The sequence below is a fragment of the Anastrepha ludens genome, chromosome 4 (assembly GCF_028408465.1).
Source record: "Anastrepha ludens isolate Willacy chromosome 4, idAnaLude1.1, whole genome shotgun sequence".
NCBI lineage: Eukaryota > Metazoa > Arthropoda > Insecta > Diptera > Tephritidae > Anastrepha > Anastrepha ludens.
This window is the reverse complement of record NC_071500.1, coordinates 73,580,315-73,594,083: the sequence shown is the minus strand read 5'-3', so window position 1 is coordinate 73,594,083 and position 13,769 is coordinate 73,580,315. Positions and strand designations below refer to the sequence as shown.

General features: G+C 36.6%; 1 protein-coding gene across 1 annotated transcript in view; it reads left to right on the top strand.

Moving 5' to 3' along the window:
- Positions 1 to 13,769, top strand: part of LOC128859799 (peroxidasin) — a 44,833-nt gene that overhangs the window by 15,664 nt on the left and 15,400 nt on the right. Inside the window, exons 4-5 of the mRNA XM_054096885.1 lie at positions 2,748 to 3,004; positions 7,445 to 7,648. Of these exons, the coding sequence (XP_053952860.1) occupies positions 2,748 to 3,004; positions 7,445 to 7,648 (461 nt within the window). The remainder of the gene's footprint in view (positions 1 to 2,747; positions 3,005 to 7,444; positions 7,649 to 13,769) is intronic.

Below are 13,769 nucleotides of genomic sequence, written 5' to 3'. Positions count from 1 at the left end.
ACTATGTTGAAATACAGCTCCTAGTATGGTTAACCTCGTGGCTTTAGATAAACAACGCTCGCAATGAAGAGATATAAAATGTAGAGAATTTTAGTCTGAATTTGAGTTCAATAATTTGCGTAATTTTGAGTTGAGAGAAACATCTTATAATAAATGTTTTCGGCCTTTTGAAATATGAATTTGAAAGCTAAATTAAATACATTCTGAAGTTTATGGATAAAACGCAGTATGAAGTTTATAATATAGCAGTAATTTTTAAAATCTTACAATATATTATATTCGCCGGCATGGTAAAATTTTATTTACAGGTTTTTGTGGAAAGAATTTTGATGTTTGCAATTTAAAAATAAAATATCTATATATATAAAAATTAAGCCGAAAAAAAGTGTGCATTTGTCTCCGGTAATCTCAGCAACGCGTGTAAGGAAAACAATGAAAGTTTCACACATTGTTGGTGTTGCTTTGGCAAAGGTTTCTATGAAGTTTGGTTGAAATCCGATAACGCGTGTGTGTGCGGTGCGCCAGTTAAGTGAGTGTGTTTTTGCTATTTGCCGCACGTATTTTTTGTACCGCACATAGCATTCATTAGAATTGAATACATTTTGGTCGTGTGTGTCTGGACCGATTATTATGAAATTTGGTATATATATATATTTTTCCACGGTGAAGGTTAGTATAATATGTTTATTGATTCCACTCACTGCCGAAGGCCAAAACGAGGACCCGGGTAACCCTAGGATGTGTTTTTACATTGTGGGTATCAAATCAAAGCTACTGATGAGTGCTTTAATACAGAGTATTTTTTAGATCTCTGAGTTACCAGGGTCTCGAGATATAGCCGAAAAGGTGGACCAAGGTACCCTTGGATGTTTTTGTACAATATGGGTATCAGATGGAAGCTGTTGATGAAAGCTTTTAAGTGAAGTAATTTTTACTGCCCGTTTCCGGGATAAAGAAAGGAGATGGAGCTGGAGATGGAAGAGGAAAAGGAATAGCTACAGGAAGAGGAAGACCACTTATTTTTAAAAAGCAAAAAAAAAATTCTAAAAAAATTTTTAAATGTTACATACACGCTTATTATAGGTATAAACGTTAATCTGAAGTCAGTTATAGTGAAAAATTCATTGTATCATTGCCGGCGTGATTGGTGATCGTTTCCTTAATTTTTTGCAGAAAGGTTATGCTAATATGAGATATTACCTATATCATTCATATATTTACGTATTACCTGTGTACTCACAAATATACGGTTGAAGCAAATATATGTCAGTTTTTTTACTTCGCCTGGAAAAGTTTATATAAATTTAAGAAGAGTAAATAGAACTTATTTTATATCAGACTTCACGCAAAAAAGTTATTTGCACCTGAACACATAGCTGGGTTAAAGCGGGGGGGAATAGAACAGTTCTCTTCTCCTTCTCTGCTTTTTCGCACACGTAATTGTATGGGATGAGTGCACGATGGCTCATAAAAAGTCACTGGAAGCGCTTGATAGGACATTACGAGATTTACGTAGTAAAAATGAAAAAGAATTTTCCCAAACTTGCCTCAAAATTACAAAAATCATGATTGGCGTAGTGAACGCGCCATCATGGCTGGCAAAAATAAAGATGTGAATGAAATGAATGCGGCTGTTTTGGCTAACATACCAAGTCCAGAACAAACATATCGATCCGTTGACACTGTTACAAATCAAGATGATATTGTAAATTATCCCACTGAATTTTTGAATTCCCTTGATTTACCTGGATTACCGCCACACATGCTAAACTTGAAAATAGGAGCACCGATTATTATGTTGAGAAACATAAATCAACCACGACTATGTAATGGCACTCGATTAACAGTTTAGAGATTGATGAATAACGTCATTGAAGCAACAATTTTGAATGGAAAATACTCTGGTGAAGACGTTTTAATACCGCGAATACCAATGATACCATCGGATATGCCGTTTGAATTCAAATGTCTTCAATTTCCTGTTCGCCTTGCATTCGCGATTACTATTAATAAGTCACAAGGCCAAACTTTATCAATTTGTGGTATTGATTTAGAATACCCATGTTTTTGTAATGGCCAACTTTATGTTTCATGCTCAAGAGTTGGTAAGCCATCGGTATTGTTCATTTATTCAACAACGCACGGAAAAACGAAGAATATTGTATACCAAAGAGCATTACAATAAAAAAAGTAATAAAGTAAATAACATCAAACGTTTTTTAATTGCTACTACTATTTAAAACTTCTTTCATTACTATTCATGCGCGAGAATTTTTATAAAATACACACAGTATTTTTCGGCTTAATTTAATTAATTAATCTAGATTTTTTTTTAATACGACCAGCGGAACGGGCGGGTTTTCGCTAGTATTATATATATATAATTGGCGCGTACACCCTTTTTGGGTGTTTGGCCGAGCTCCTCCTCCTATTTGTGGTGTGCGTCTTGATGTTGTTCCAAAAATAGAGGGACAATTTCAAGCCGACCCCGAACGGCAAATATTTTTATGAGGAGCTTTTTCATGGCAGAAATACACTCGGAGGTTTGCCATTGCCTGCCGAGGGGCGACCGCTATTAGAAACATGTTTTTCTTAATTTTGGTGTTTCACCGAGATTTGAACCTACGTTCTCTCTGTGAATTCCGAATGGTAGTTACGCACCAACCAATTCGGCTACGGCGGCCGCCTTAGATTATTAGAATATTCTTCGTAAAAATTTATAACTTATTATTATTTCTTTTTTTTAGATCTTTGTATAACAATAAACTTACCACTATTCCATCGGATGAGTTTTCTTTCTTACCAAGTTTAAAAAACTTACGGCTTGATAACAATCCTTTAAGTTGTGATTGTGCAGTTCATTCACTTTGGTGGCATCACAAAGAAGGAATCGGAATTTCAAACAACATTCGACATAATCATACCCAAGTCACGCTCACTTGTGAGTCTTCAAAATCTGTACACCACGAGTTTACAAAACTTCAAGTAGAGGATTTTAAATGCAGTAAGTGTGAGAAAAATGTTAACTTAAAACACATAAATATATGTACGTATGTAATATATATGTTATGTATGTAATCTACTATCATTATTATTATTATTATTATCCCACCCCACTCTCCCTCCTGCGGCGGAGGCAATTTTTACCGAGCACAATGGCAGTTTCGGCCTGCAAGTCGTGTCGGTACTTTTATAAAGGGCTTTTCAATTGGCGCGGGTCGATTTTGGCGCCCTGTGGCAGCCATTTTGTTTTGGTGACATCTGTCAAATCTTTTGTTTATTATTCAGTTGTTTATGCCAAATCATTATGGCAAGTTACACGATTGAACAGCACGTTCAAATGATAAATCTTTATTATCAAAATGAGTGTTCATTAAAGCAAACGTTGCGCGCATTGCGCCCATTTTTCGGTAGACGTGGTGGCCCTTCCAATTTCTTATGGCCCATATTGAACCATATGGACCTAGACGACATGTGGTTCCAGCAGGACGACGCTACATGCCACACAGCAAACGCCATTTTATTCCATTTCAACATCTACCCGCCCTTATTGAAAACCCCTATATAAATATTTTGTTAGTTTTGGTTTAAAAATTTTCGAGTTATCCGTGTCATTTGCATGATTATCGCTCTTTGAATTGTATGGTGGATTTTTTTTTTTGTTCTATTGTTTCTATGTGGTTTGTAAATGTAGTTGCGGTTAAGCCAGTTGCAGATATTATTATTGGTACTAGGTATATTAACTTTTCGTTGCTTCCATAATTTTTTTTATTTCAATTGCGATTGGAGCATATTTAGAAATTTTTTCTTGCTCTTCTTGGATTAAATTATTACCATTAGGGACTGCAACATCAATCAGATACGTTTCTTTTTATTTTTTTTTTCATAAGTGTCCCAGTGTTCGCTCTGTCCCAGTAAAGCTTTACTTCTTCGTTTTCCACTACGTTTTGAGGTACATATTTGTAATAAGGTTCATTGGTGTTGTTTGTTAACGTATATTTGAAGGCCAGTTGTTGGTGGACAATTTTGGCTGCTATATTGTGTCTCTCAGTGTAATCGGTTCCTGCAAGTATTGAGCACCCACTTATGATATGTTCTATTGTCTCTCTTTGCTGATAACATTTTCTGCGAAGATCGGAATCTAAACTCTCTCTGAGGATATATTTTCTGCAGTTCTTCGTTGCAATTATCCCGTCTTGAATTGCTAGCAGAAACCCTTCAGTTTCCGGAAACAGACAGCCTTGCGTTAACCATTTGTAAAATAGTTCTGTGTTTATTCTATTGTTAAGCATTATGTTGATATGTTTTCCATGTATTGGTTTTTGTTTCCACGCTTGTTTCTTTGACTCAGTTGTTATTATTTGTGTGGTGATGTTTTCCTGTTTTAAGTTTCGTGGGGTGAAATCATCATCTGCCTTGGCTATTGCTTTGTGTAGTTGTGTTTGTTGGTTGCCAAAGTATTCAGTTGGATTTTTTATTTGTGTACTGTTTTATTATTGTTGTTATTATTATTATTATTCTTATTATTTGCGAGGAGAACTAATTTTAAATAATTAATCCACTAAAGATAAGCGCTGGCTACTAGAGCCTTCGGCTCATGTTACTGTTGTACAAATTTAAAGATAAATATGTAAGGTGTTACTACAAACTATCTTACATCTACATAGTTTATTTTTGTATGCTGCTAAATGTATTTACATATACCTATGTCTAAGATATTACACAGTTTTAAGAATTTGATAATTACACTGATGTTAGCAATGTTCGGTGTCTTACTTTAAGGTCTTGACTAGAGCAAACTGGTGTGTAATTTGGCTTCATACCGGTGGAATTCTGCTCTTTATAGCGATAGTGGTAGTTTGTCCACTCTTTTTCATTAAGTTGTGTATGTCTGTTTTAGTGAAGTCCGGATATAATATTTTTAGTTCCCTTCCTGCTTCTTTAGCGCGTGCATCTGCAAATTGCCTTTTATCTATAAAATATCAGAATCATATTAAGTAATATTATAATCCGAAGTTTTAAGTTATTATGTAAAGGGTAATATTTTAAAAGCTATACGAAAGTTTTTCAAAAAAGCACACGTAAAATTCAGAAAAATGCATGCAATTTTTATTTAAATCGATAGTACAGTCGATATAATTTAATGTTTGAAGATTATTTCATGCAAATGTTGACCGCGACTGCGCTTCAAATGGTCCAACCGCATGGTCCAATTTTGGCATACTCTTTCCAATGTTTCGGCCGGTATCTCACATATAAATGCTTTAATGTTGTCTTCCAATGCGTTAATTGAAGCAGGCTTGTTGAATAGACATGAGCTTTAACCTAGCCCCACAAAAAATAATCTAAAGGCGTTATATCGCACGATCTGGGTGGCCAATTGACAAGTCCCGATCGTGAAATAAAATGTTCACCGAAATCGCCTCTCAACAAGTCCATTGTTACTCGTGCTGTGTGGCATGTGGCACCGTCTTGCTGAAACCACATGTCATGCAAGTCAAGCATTTTGGGCAAAAAAAGTTGGATATCATTTCACGGTAGCGCTCACCATTCATAGTTCCGTTACGATTCGCAGCATATTTGAAGAAGTACGGTTCAATGATACCTCCAGCCCATAAACCGCACCAAACTGTGACCTTTTTTGGATACATTGGTCGCCCTTGCAATTCTTCTGGCTGATCTTCACTCCAAAATCGACAATTCTGCTTATTTACGTACCCGTTGATCCAAAAATGACGTTCGTCGCTGAGCGCAATTTTTCGATAAAAAAAGAGGTTGTCTGTGAAGTCGGTTTACTGACGATAGTTTAACGTGATAACGTCATAAGGAAATACTGATGTAATGGTTGCAATTTTCAAAACAAAATTTTAATTTTGTTTGGAATTGATAAAGTTACATTTACACAAACGTGTAAAATGACGAAACATTTATCAAATTCATGAAAGATATGTTCAATTTCGATTGTGCGTCAGACGTTAATAAGTCAACAACACTAAGAAGCACCATCATCGATTTGACTTTTTCAAGAAACATTACACTCGAAACACTCTCTTTCATTTCACACTTTTCCATTCATCGTCCTATTCGCAACAGAGAAATGGTTCATTACCATGCACACAGGAAGAAGGAATATGCAAATAGTTACAAATATGTGAATTTATATACATATGCGCATATACATACATACCTATATATGCTCACTCAGGTAGGAGAGAGCCACATGTCGAACGTTGCCGAACGCGGTAGCTGTCTAAAACAAGTAATTTCTCAATGTCTGATTAGCGAAAATCTGTTATTTAACTTCAGTTAAAGTTTAACAGAGACAATCGAGATTGCTTGTCAGCAAGCAGCGGCTGTATAGCGTAAGTGCAGTAGCCACTAGCCTGCTATCCCAGAGGTGGTGGGTTCGAATCCCACGCAAATCACGGCCCTCGCACTTTTCCAAATCTACCTACTTTCCCTGTTCCTAAAACAAACATCATTGGCGCCAGCAAGAGGAAGCGGGCAACCGCGGTAATAGCGCGGTCAGACCAAATTTAGCGAAGTCCTCAACCATATCTGTGCGATCTTTCAGGCAGAAAAATGTGAAAAACAGATGGCTCTCCAAGCAGTAAGAAGGCGTTGCTTCTAAGCAAGGGCGGGCGGGCATTCCCACTATTTAGGACTGGTAGCGGCAGGCTAATCACCTACTCTATCAGAAATCATATAGATTAACGAAACCAACGCAAGACGAATCTTGTCGAGCCCTATGCTCACGAGAAGAGTGAACAAGTAAAAAAAAGCAACGGTAAATGATAGCCATCTTTGATTCGCTTCAGCAAATATTTTTATCTTCCTCAAGAAAAATTCGCTTTTGGACAGCTCAGGCGCGTTAGGAAAGATGTCGCGGGCTCGATGTATAAATGAACGAGTCTTACTTTGAAAAATATTTGTTTGAGTTTATGATCGAATTGTACATCTCTATTGCCCAAAATATAATAATTTAATCATTCTAGCTGAATGTAGAGTGGGCGTTGAATATGCATGGAAAAACAAAGGTAAATTTATAATTTGCTCATGTTAAAATTTGTTCGCAAAACTGATATCCACAAAGCCATTCAGAAAGAGAGACAGACATACGCTTGATTTAGTACACGCAAGACTTCACTACTACAGATCACACCCAAAAATATTGGCAGCTTTGAAATATTCTTCACTTAATTTAAGAAAGGATGGAGTATTTTTGATTAACAATTAGCTGTATAATCTTAATAACTATATTGTAATGTATTATTGTATAAAAATGGCTTCAAATAAAATAAATAAATATATATCCATCAAATATTATACTTGAGACTAATTACAGAGAATGCTGCGATAAGAGTCAGTTGATAGAATTCGAAAAAAGTTTTAACTTAGTCCTTACAATTGCTTAATTCATAATTTTTTTTCATTCTGATTATAGATCTCCCTATAATTATACTGGCGCCCCAGGACCAATTGATAATTCCTGGAACATCTTTCACTTTAGAATGTGATGCAGATGGAGACCCTGCACCTGATATTTTATGGTACTTTAACGAACACCCATTAGAACAAGACGGCCGTATAACATTAGATAATGAAAACACCGAGCTAAATATAAATAATGCTAAAGAAGAAGACACAGGTAAGTTGATCTGTTATTTCACAGAGAAATTCCCATAGTGGCATACTTATGTATATATTAATTCATAAATTTAACCCCTTTTCTTGAAAAAGTTTGCCAAGTAATCCATTGTTTAATACGTTGTGGATGGAATATTACAAGCGACAGTTAACCAAAAGAAGATGATATTTATTGGAAAACCAAATCGCATTCTTTTATATATTTAAATATCCTTTAAATAATAAATTATCTAATTATTTTGAAGACAAAATTAGAGCGAAAATTGTTTCTAATAAGTAGCCGTTGCCCCTTCAAAGTCAGTAGCAAAAACTCTGCTATGAAAAAGCTTTTCATAAAACTATCTTCAACATACAAGTATAACTGTAAGAACAACTTCAAGACGCACACAACCAATAGCGATTTAAATTCTGTCAAAGACCTAATAGAAAATGTACAACACTCGACAAATGATAACACATCAATAACATAAGTTCACGCGTTTTCACATTTTTTCTTTTTTTTTGCACATTCTCAAGTTATTTTATAAAAACATAATTCATTTGAAACTTTATTCAAAATATTAGAAAAATGTTCTTTTCAAGGGACTGACGGTGTAAAAAGTATAAAGAAAGTATCGCATAAATTGTTTTTACATCCATATTAATATAAACGTTCGCCTTATTCGACACGATATGTCATTTATTATTCGTGGTAAAAGATATATGCACTCGATGCCTTCTTCACGGCATTTTAAAATTTAAACGACTGCCAATCACCGCTTAGCAGTTTTTGACTTTACAGTTTCAGTCACTAAATTTGTCTACATAAATTTAATGCCTCTCTGTCTTAGGTTTGTGCTCAGCTAATTCAAGGCCCATCGACGTTAACCATGCCTTGCTTCTGCTACTGATTCGTTAGCAACCATCTAATTTTCTTGGATGTGTTTTGCTTGCACCGCGATATCACCTGCAACTAATCTTTGGGAAACCACTGTGGACACGTTGTACTCCTCATTGCCTTGCCCCTTCTAATCATGGACTTACGGTATATTTTATATATCCAATTATATTCCCAATTCTAATAATGTATATTTTTAGTATAAGCTGGCAGATACTTGTGTTAAAAGTGTTTTTAATGCCCAGAGTTACCATAGTGTCCTCAATGGATTCTGCTGCTAAGTCTACCACGTGGTTTTTATTTCCAAAGTAGGGAAGATTGCGCATGTCCTTCCAAATTACTTCAGATCAATCAGCTTGTTATCGTTCCTTCTAAAAACTCTGGAACGTTTGATCGATCTTCACCTAAAAGATTGGTTGAACAATGGTAACTACTATTGGGAAACCTTTCTCGGTTAAAGAATATACTCTAGTAGCCTTCCTAGTCATTGAAGCTGTAATAATATCTCTCCTGATATGCCAATTAAACAACTAGTACGTAACCTGCTAGTTAGTCGGAAAATAACTTCCAATTTAGGTCTATCTTGGACCGCTCGCACAGTCTGTAGATGAACTCCTGAAGGAGGTGATCTTTTTCCTCTTCTGTGGAGCCTGGCCGTCAACTATATGCTTTTGATGCTCGATTGTCGGGGCTATAAAGTAATTACTTATGCAGATGACATAGTTGTTGCCAGTTTGAATGTGAATCCTCAGAAAGCAGATGGTGCTTTCTTCGATGAAATACACAATCCCACAATTTGTGAAGCCAATATTAAATGGGTAAAGGCTAGAAAGAGGTGATAGCGCCAAATATTTAGGTGTAATTTTCAACAAGTTGTTAGTTCTGCCTTCTCCAAACTGGATAAAGAGGCAAAGCGAATGGGTCTGGTGGTGAACGAGGACAAAACGAAGTACCTCCTGTCTTCAAACAAACAGTCGGCGCACTCGCGTATCGGCACCCACGTCACTGTTGACAGTTATAATTTTGAGGTTGTAAAAGACTTCGTCTATTTAGGAACCAGCATTAACACCGATAACAATGTCAGCCTTGAAATCCAACGTAGAATCTCTCTTGCCAACAAGTGCTACTTTGGACTAAGTAGGCAATTGAGTAGTAAAGTCCTCTCTCGACGAACAAAACTAACACTCTACAAGACTCTCATCATGCCCGTCCTAACGTATGGCGCAGAAGCTTGGACGATGACAACATCCGATGAAGCGTCGCTTGGAGTGTTCGAGAGAAAGATTCTGCGTAAGATTTTTGGACCTTTGCACGTTGGCAACAGCGAATATCGCAGACGATGGAACGATGAGCTGTATGAGCTTTACGACGACATAGACATAGCGCAGCGAATAAAGATCCAGCGGCTACGTTGGCTGGGTCATGTCGTCCGAATGGATACAAACGCTCCGGCTTTGAAAGTATTCGATGCGGTACCAGCTGGTGGTAGCAGAGGAAGAGGGCGGCCTCCTCTGCGTTGGAAAGATCAGGTGGAGAAGGACTTGGCTTCACTTGGTGTGTCCAACTGGCGCCGGTTAGCACGAGAAAGAAACGACTGGCGCGCTTTGTTAAACTCGGCCAAAATCGCGTAAGCGGTTATAGCGCCAATTAAGAAGAAGAAGAATTTTCAACAAGAAACTAAATTGGAGCATAAATATAGAGGACAGAGTAAAGAAAGTCCCTGCAAAAAGGCAATAGGACACAAGTGGGGTCTTTCTCCGAAGATCACTCACTGTATATGATTGTTATCAGACCCATCCTCCTCTACAGAATTATAATCTGATGGACAGATCTCGACAAGGCAACGATTAGAAACATGTTTCAGAGGGTCCAACGTATGGCGCTTATACGTATCAGCGGCGCTCCAGAACTCCATCCTCTGAAGCTCTGAACTCTTTTCTTCTTACCTCCCCTAGATTTAGTTGGTAAGCAGAATACATGAGTGGGTTGACAATATACCTGGTCGCAAAAACTGACAATAAAGTAGGCTTTGGTGTCTACTGTAAGAAGCCAAAAGTAAGCGTTTCGGCTCGTGTTCCTAGTCACTGGAGCGTATTTCAGGTTGAAATTTTAGCCATTAATCAGGTAGCTGTCTGGTTAGGCAAAAATGAGACTACCTTCAGAGCAATCTATATTTACTCCGATAGCCTAGCGGTGATTAAATCTCTTGGTGGGGTTGTCAATAATCACATTATTGCTCGCAAATGCCAGGCGTCTCTTAACGAGATGATGAAATATATGGATGCCAGGGTATAGGAACATACCAGGTAATTGTAAGGCAGACAAATTATCGGGAGAGAGCACTACCGCTCGCTTCCCTCGTGATAGAGGTATAGCACTCTATAGACTGCGTGGTACAAGTAGCATTGTCTCCTCAGCCAACACGAGATGGGTTGATAGTCTGGCATGTAATGCTATAAAAAGAATTTAACCAAAATGGGACGCTAGTCGCTCAAAGGCGCTATTTATTCGGTGAATGAAAAACATTTCTATGTCAGTAGCACTAATCACAGGCCACTGTCTCATAGGTCGACATGCTCAAAGGTTAAACTATTGCAGAAGTTGAAAGAATTAGGAGGGGGAAGAGTACATTAAACACTTTCTCTGTTATTGTCCCGCGTGGCATTCCACTAGGTTGAGATACTTTGGTTCATAGTGGGTATTACTGCCTTCAGGATTATAGTGCCTTAGGGTTATAGTGCCTTAGGGTTATAAGTGCCAGACAGAGCAATGGGCTTGCACTTAAAACAAAATGGTTTAACGAGGGGTAGCAGATAAACTGCAACTGTGGTTTCACAAGAGATCGGCAACCGTCTAAGCGAGTTGGCTTAGAGACCGACTGCCACTTCGACCTAACTTTCCTACTCCCAAGTGAATGGCAATCAGTGACTATGTCCACTTGCGTGGACTTCTACACACGAAACCATCCTTTTGTTGCCCTTGGTAAAAGCGCAAGGGTTTGCAACTTCCACATCTTTGGAAAAGTGCGTTCGTTAAGAGAGATTTGGTATGTCGCTAAAAATATGTCTGGACGTTTGGTAATCACGGCTTTCCGGGCCTTATTTGGTATATCGTCTGAGCCTGGAATTTTTTAGGACTGAATTTTACTTCACGCCGCATCATCTACAACTCTAAAAATACTTATTTTTCTTTTATTGTAGCTTCAGAAAAGCAGCATTATTATCCCAAGAAGATAGATACATCTTCCTTTAGAAAACTGTCGTCGATCTGCAGTTGGGATAGAAATTGCTTGCTCTTCTCCAATACGATATCATCCAGTGTTTTGTCTGCAAAAAAAGTTAAATAAAAAAATAAAAAACAAAATCAACAAAAGATTTAAAAGTATTAGGAAAAGTTAATTTAACTTACCAAACAGCTTTTGAGTCAATTTTTCCTTCGATGGGCCATAGCGTTTTCTAAGATCTGAACTTTTGTCCTTGTTGAAGTTGACAATCATTTTCCTTTTAGTTTGTTTATCAACTACTTCATCAAACAGTCTCTCTGTCTCTTCACATAAATACTACTAGTGATGACTAAACTTGCTTATAGAAGCTTTAGAAGTTGTTGTTGTATACAAAAACATTTTGTTTTACGCATTATTTTTTAAGTAGTGTGGCACCAAAGTAAGCGTCTTAAAAAAAAGATCGGTTGCTTGTCAACAAAATTTTGGCTCTTCAGGACATCTGAAACGAAAAAGTTAAACTGATTGCTATTCTGTAGGCTTGTCATTCTGGCAGGTGATACAATGGGAACATTTAAAAAAAAAAATAACAAAATGGCGGACTTTTGAAAAAAGGTAAGTTTTGCGGGTGGAAATCTGACTGTAGTAAGGAACAACATCACGACAAATAAGCAAACATCTAGCACAGCCTTTTTGTCCTTCGCAGTCATTTGTATTGTGAACACATTTTTAAGGAATGGATCGCTGTCCCCATCCAGCGTGCCAGATGCATAGCTTAGGCCTTAGTTTTCATTTTTCCTCTGTGTCTACTCCCAATAATATTACACTCACTTCGACCAATTCGCGGTAATCATCTCTTACAAAACCTTTGTCTAATTCTGCCTTATAGAATATTAACAAAGCTTGAAGGTCTGTCTCGGTGACACCTTTTTTTATGAAATGAAGAGATGATTTTTGAACATCGAAATATCTGGGCTACTAGTAATTTGCTTAATCTTGGTTTCAAAGACAGCATCAAGACCAATTTTGAAATCGTTTTAACAGCTCTTGAACGTAACCCGAGTTTTCATACAATTTTTTTGTAACTCCGTCCAATCATGATATAAATCAACAAGTTTCTCTACGAAGTTATGACACCTCAAACTTCAATTGAGCTGAATGCCCAGTAGCTAAAATGAGTTGTTTTTGAGTAATGAATTTTTGAGTAAAAAACCTGTTTCGCCCTTTTTTTTTTGCAAAATAAAAAATCTTGAACTACTTTTTGCAATTATTACTACATGAAGTCGCTCGTGCAAGTAATGACGATCATTTTGAACCCGGAATCATTCAAATCGGTTTATTTTTGACTAAGTTATGAGCAATTAAAAAAAAATGTTTCTTATATAGATTCTTTCCATTTCAATTCAAAAGGGCTATTCGGAACATCTTCTTCGATTTCAATGTAACTCAAATAAGTTGCTCTCTGGTTAAAATAATGAGACACGTATTTTTTTGTTTGCCCGAAAAAAATGTTTTTCAAGATTTATCGGCAATATTGTTTTTCGGCTCAAAATCGATTTTTTTTTAATTTTATAAGAATTTTTTTTTTTTAAATGCTCATAACTTAGTCAAAAATGAACCCATTTTAATGATTCTGGGTTCAAAATGATCGCCATTACTTACATCAGCGATTTCATGTAGAAACAATTGCAAAAAAGTAGTTGAAGATTTTTTATTTAGCAAAAAACAAAAAGTGCGAAACAGGTTTTTTACTCAAAAATAACTCATTTTAGCTACTGGGCATTCAGCTCAATTGAAGTTTTAGGTGTTCTCTTGATTTGGAAAAAGTAAAAAAAAAAGACTTTTTGAAATATTGAATTTCGAAAAAGTTTCGAATCTTTTTTGTGTTTGCAAAATAAAAAATTTTCAACTACGTTTTTGCAATTGTTTCTACATGAAATCGCTGATGTAAGTAATGGCGATCATTTTGAACCCAGAATCATTAAAATGGGTTCATTTTTGACTAAGTTATGAGCATTTAAAAAA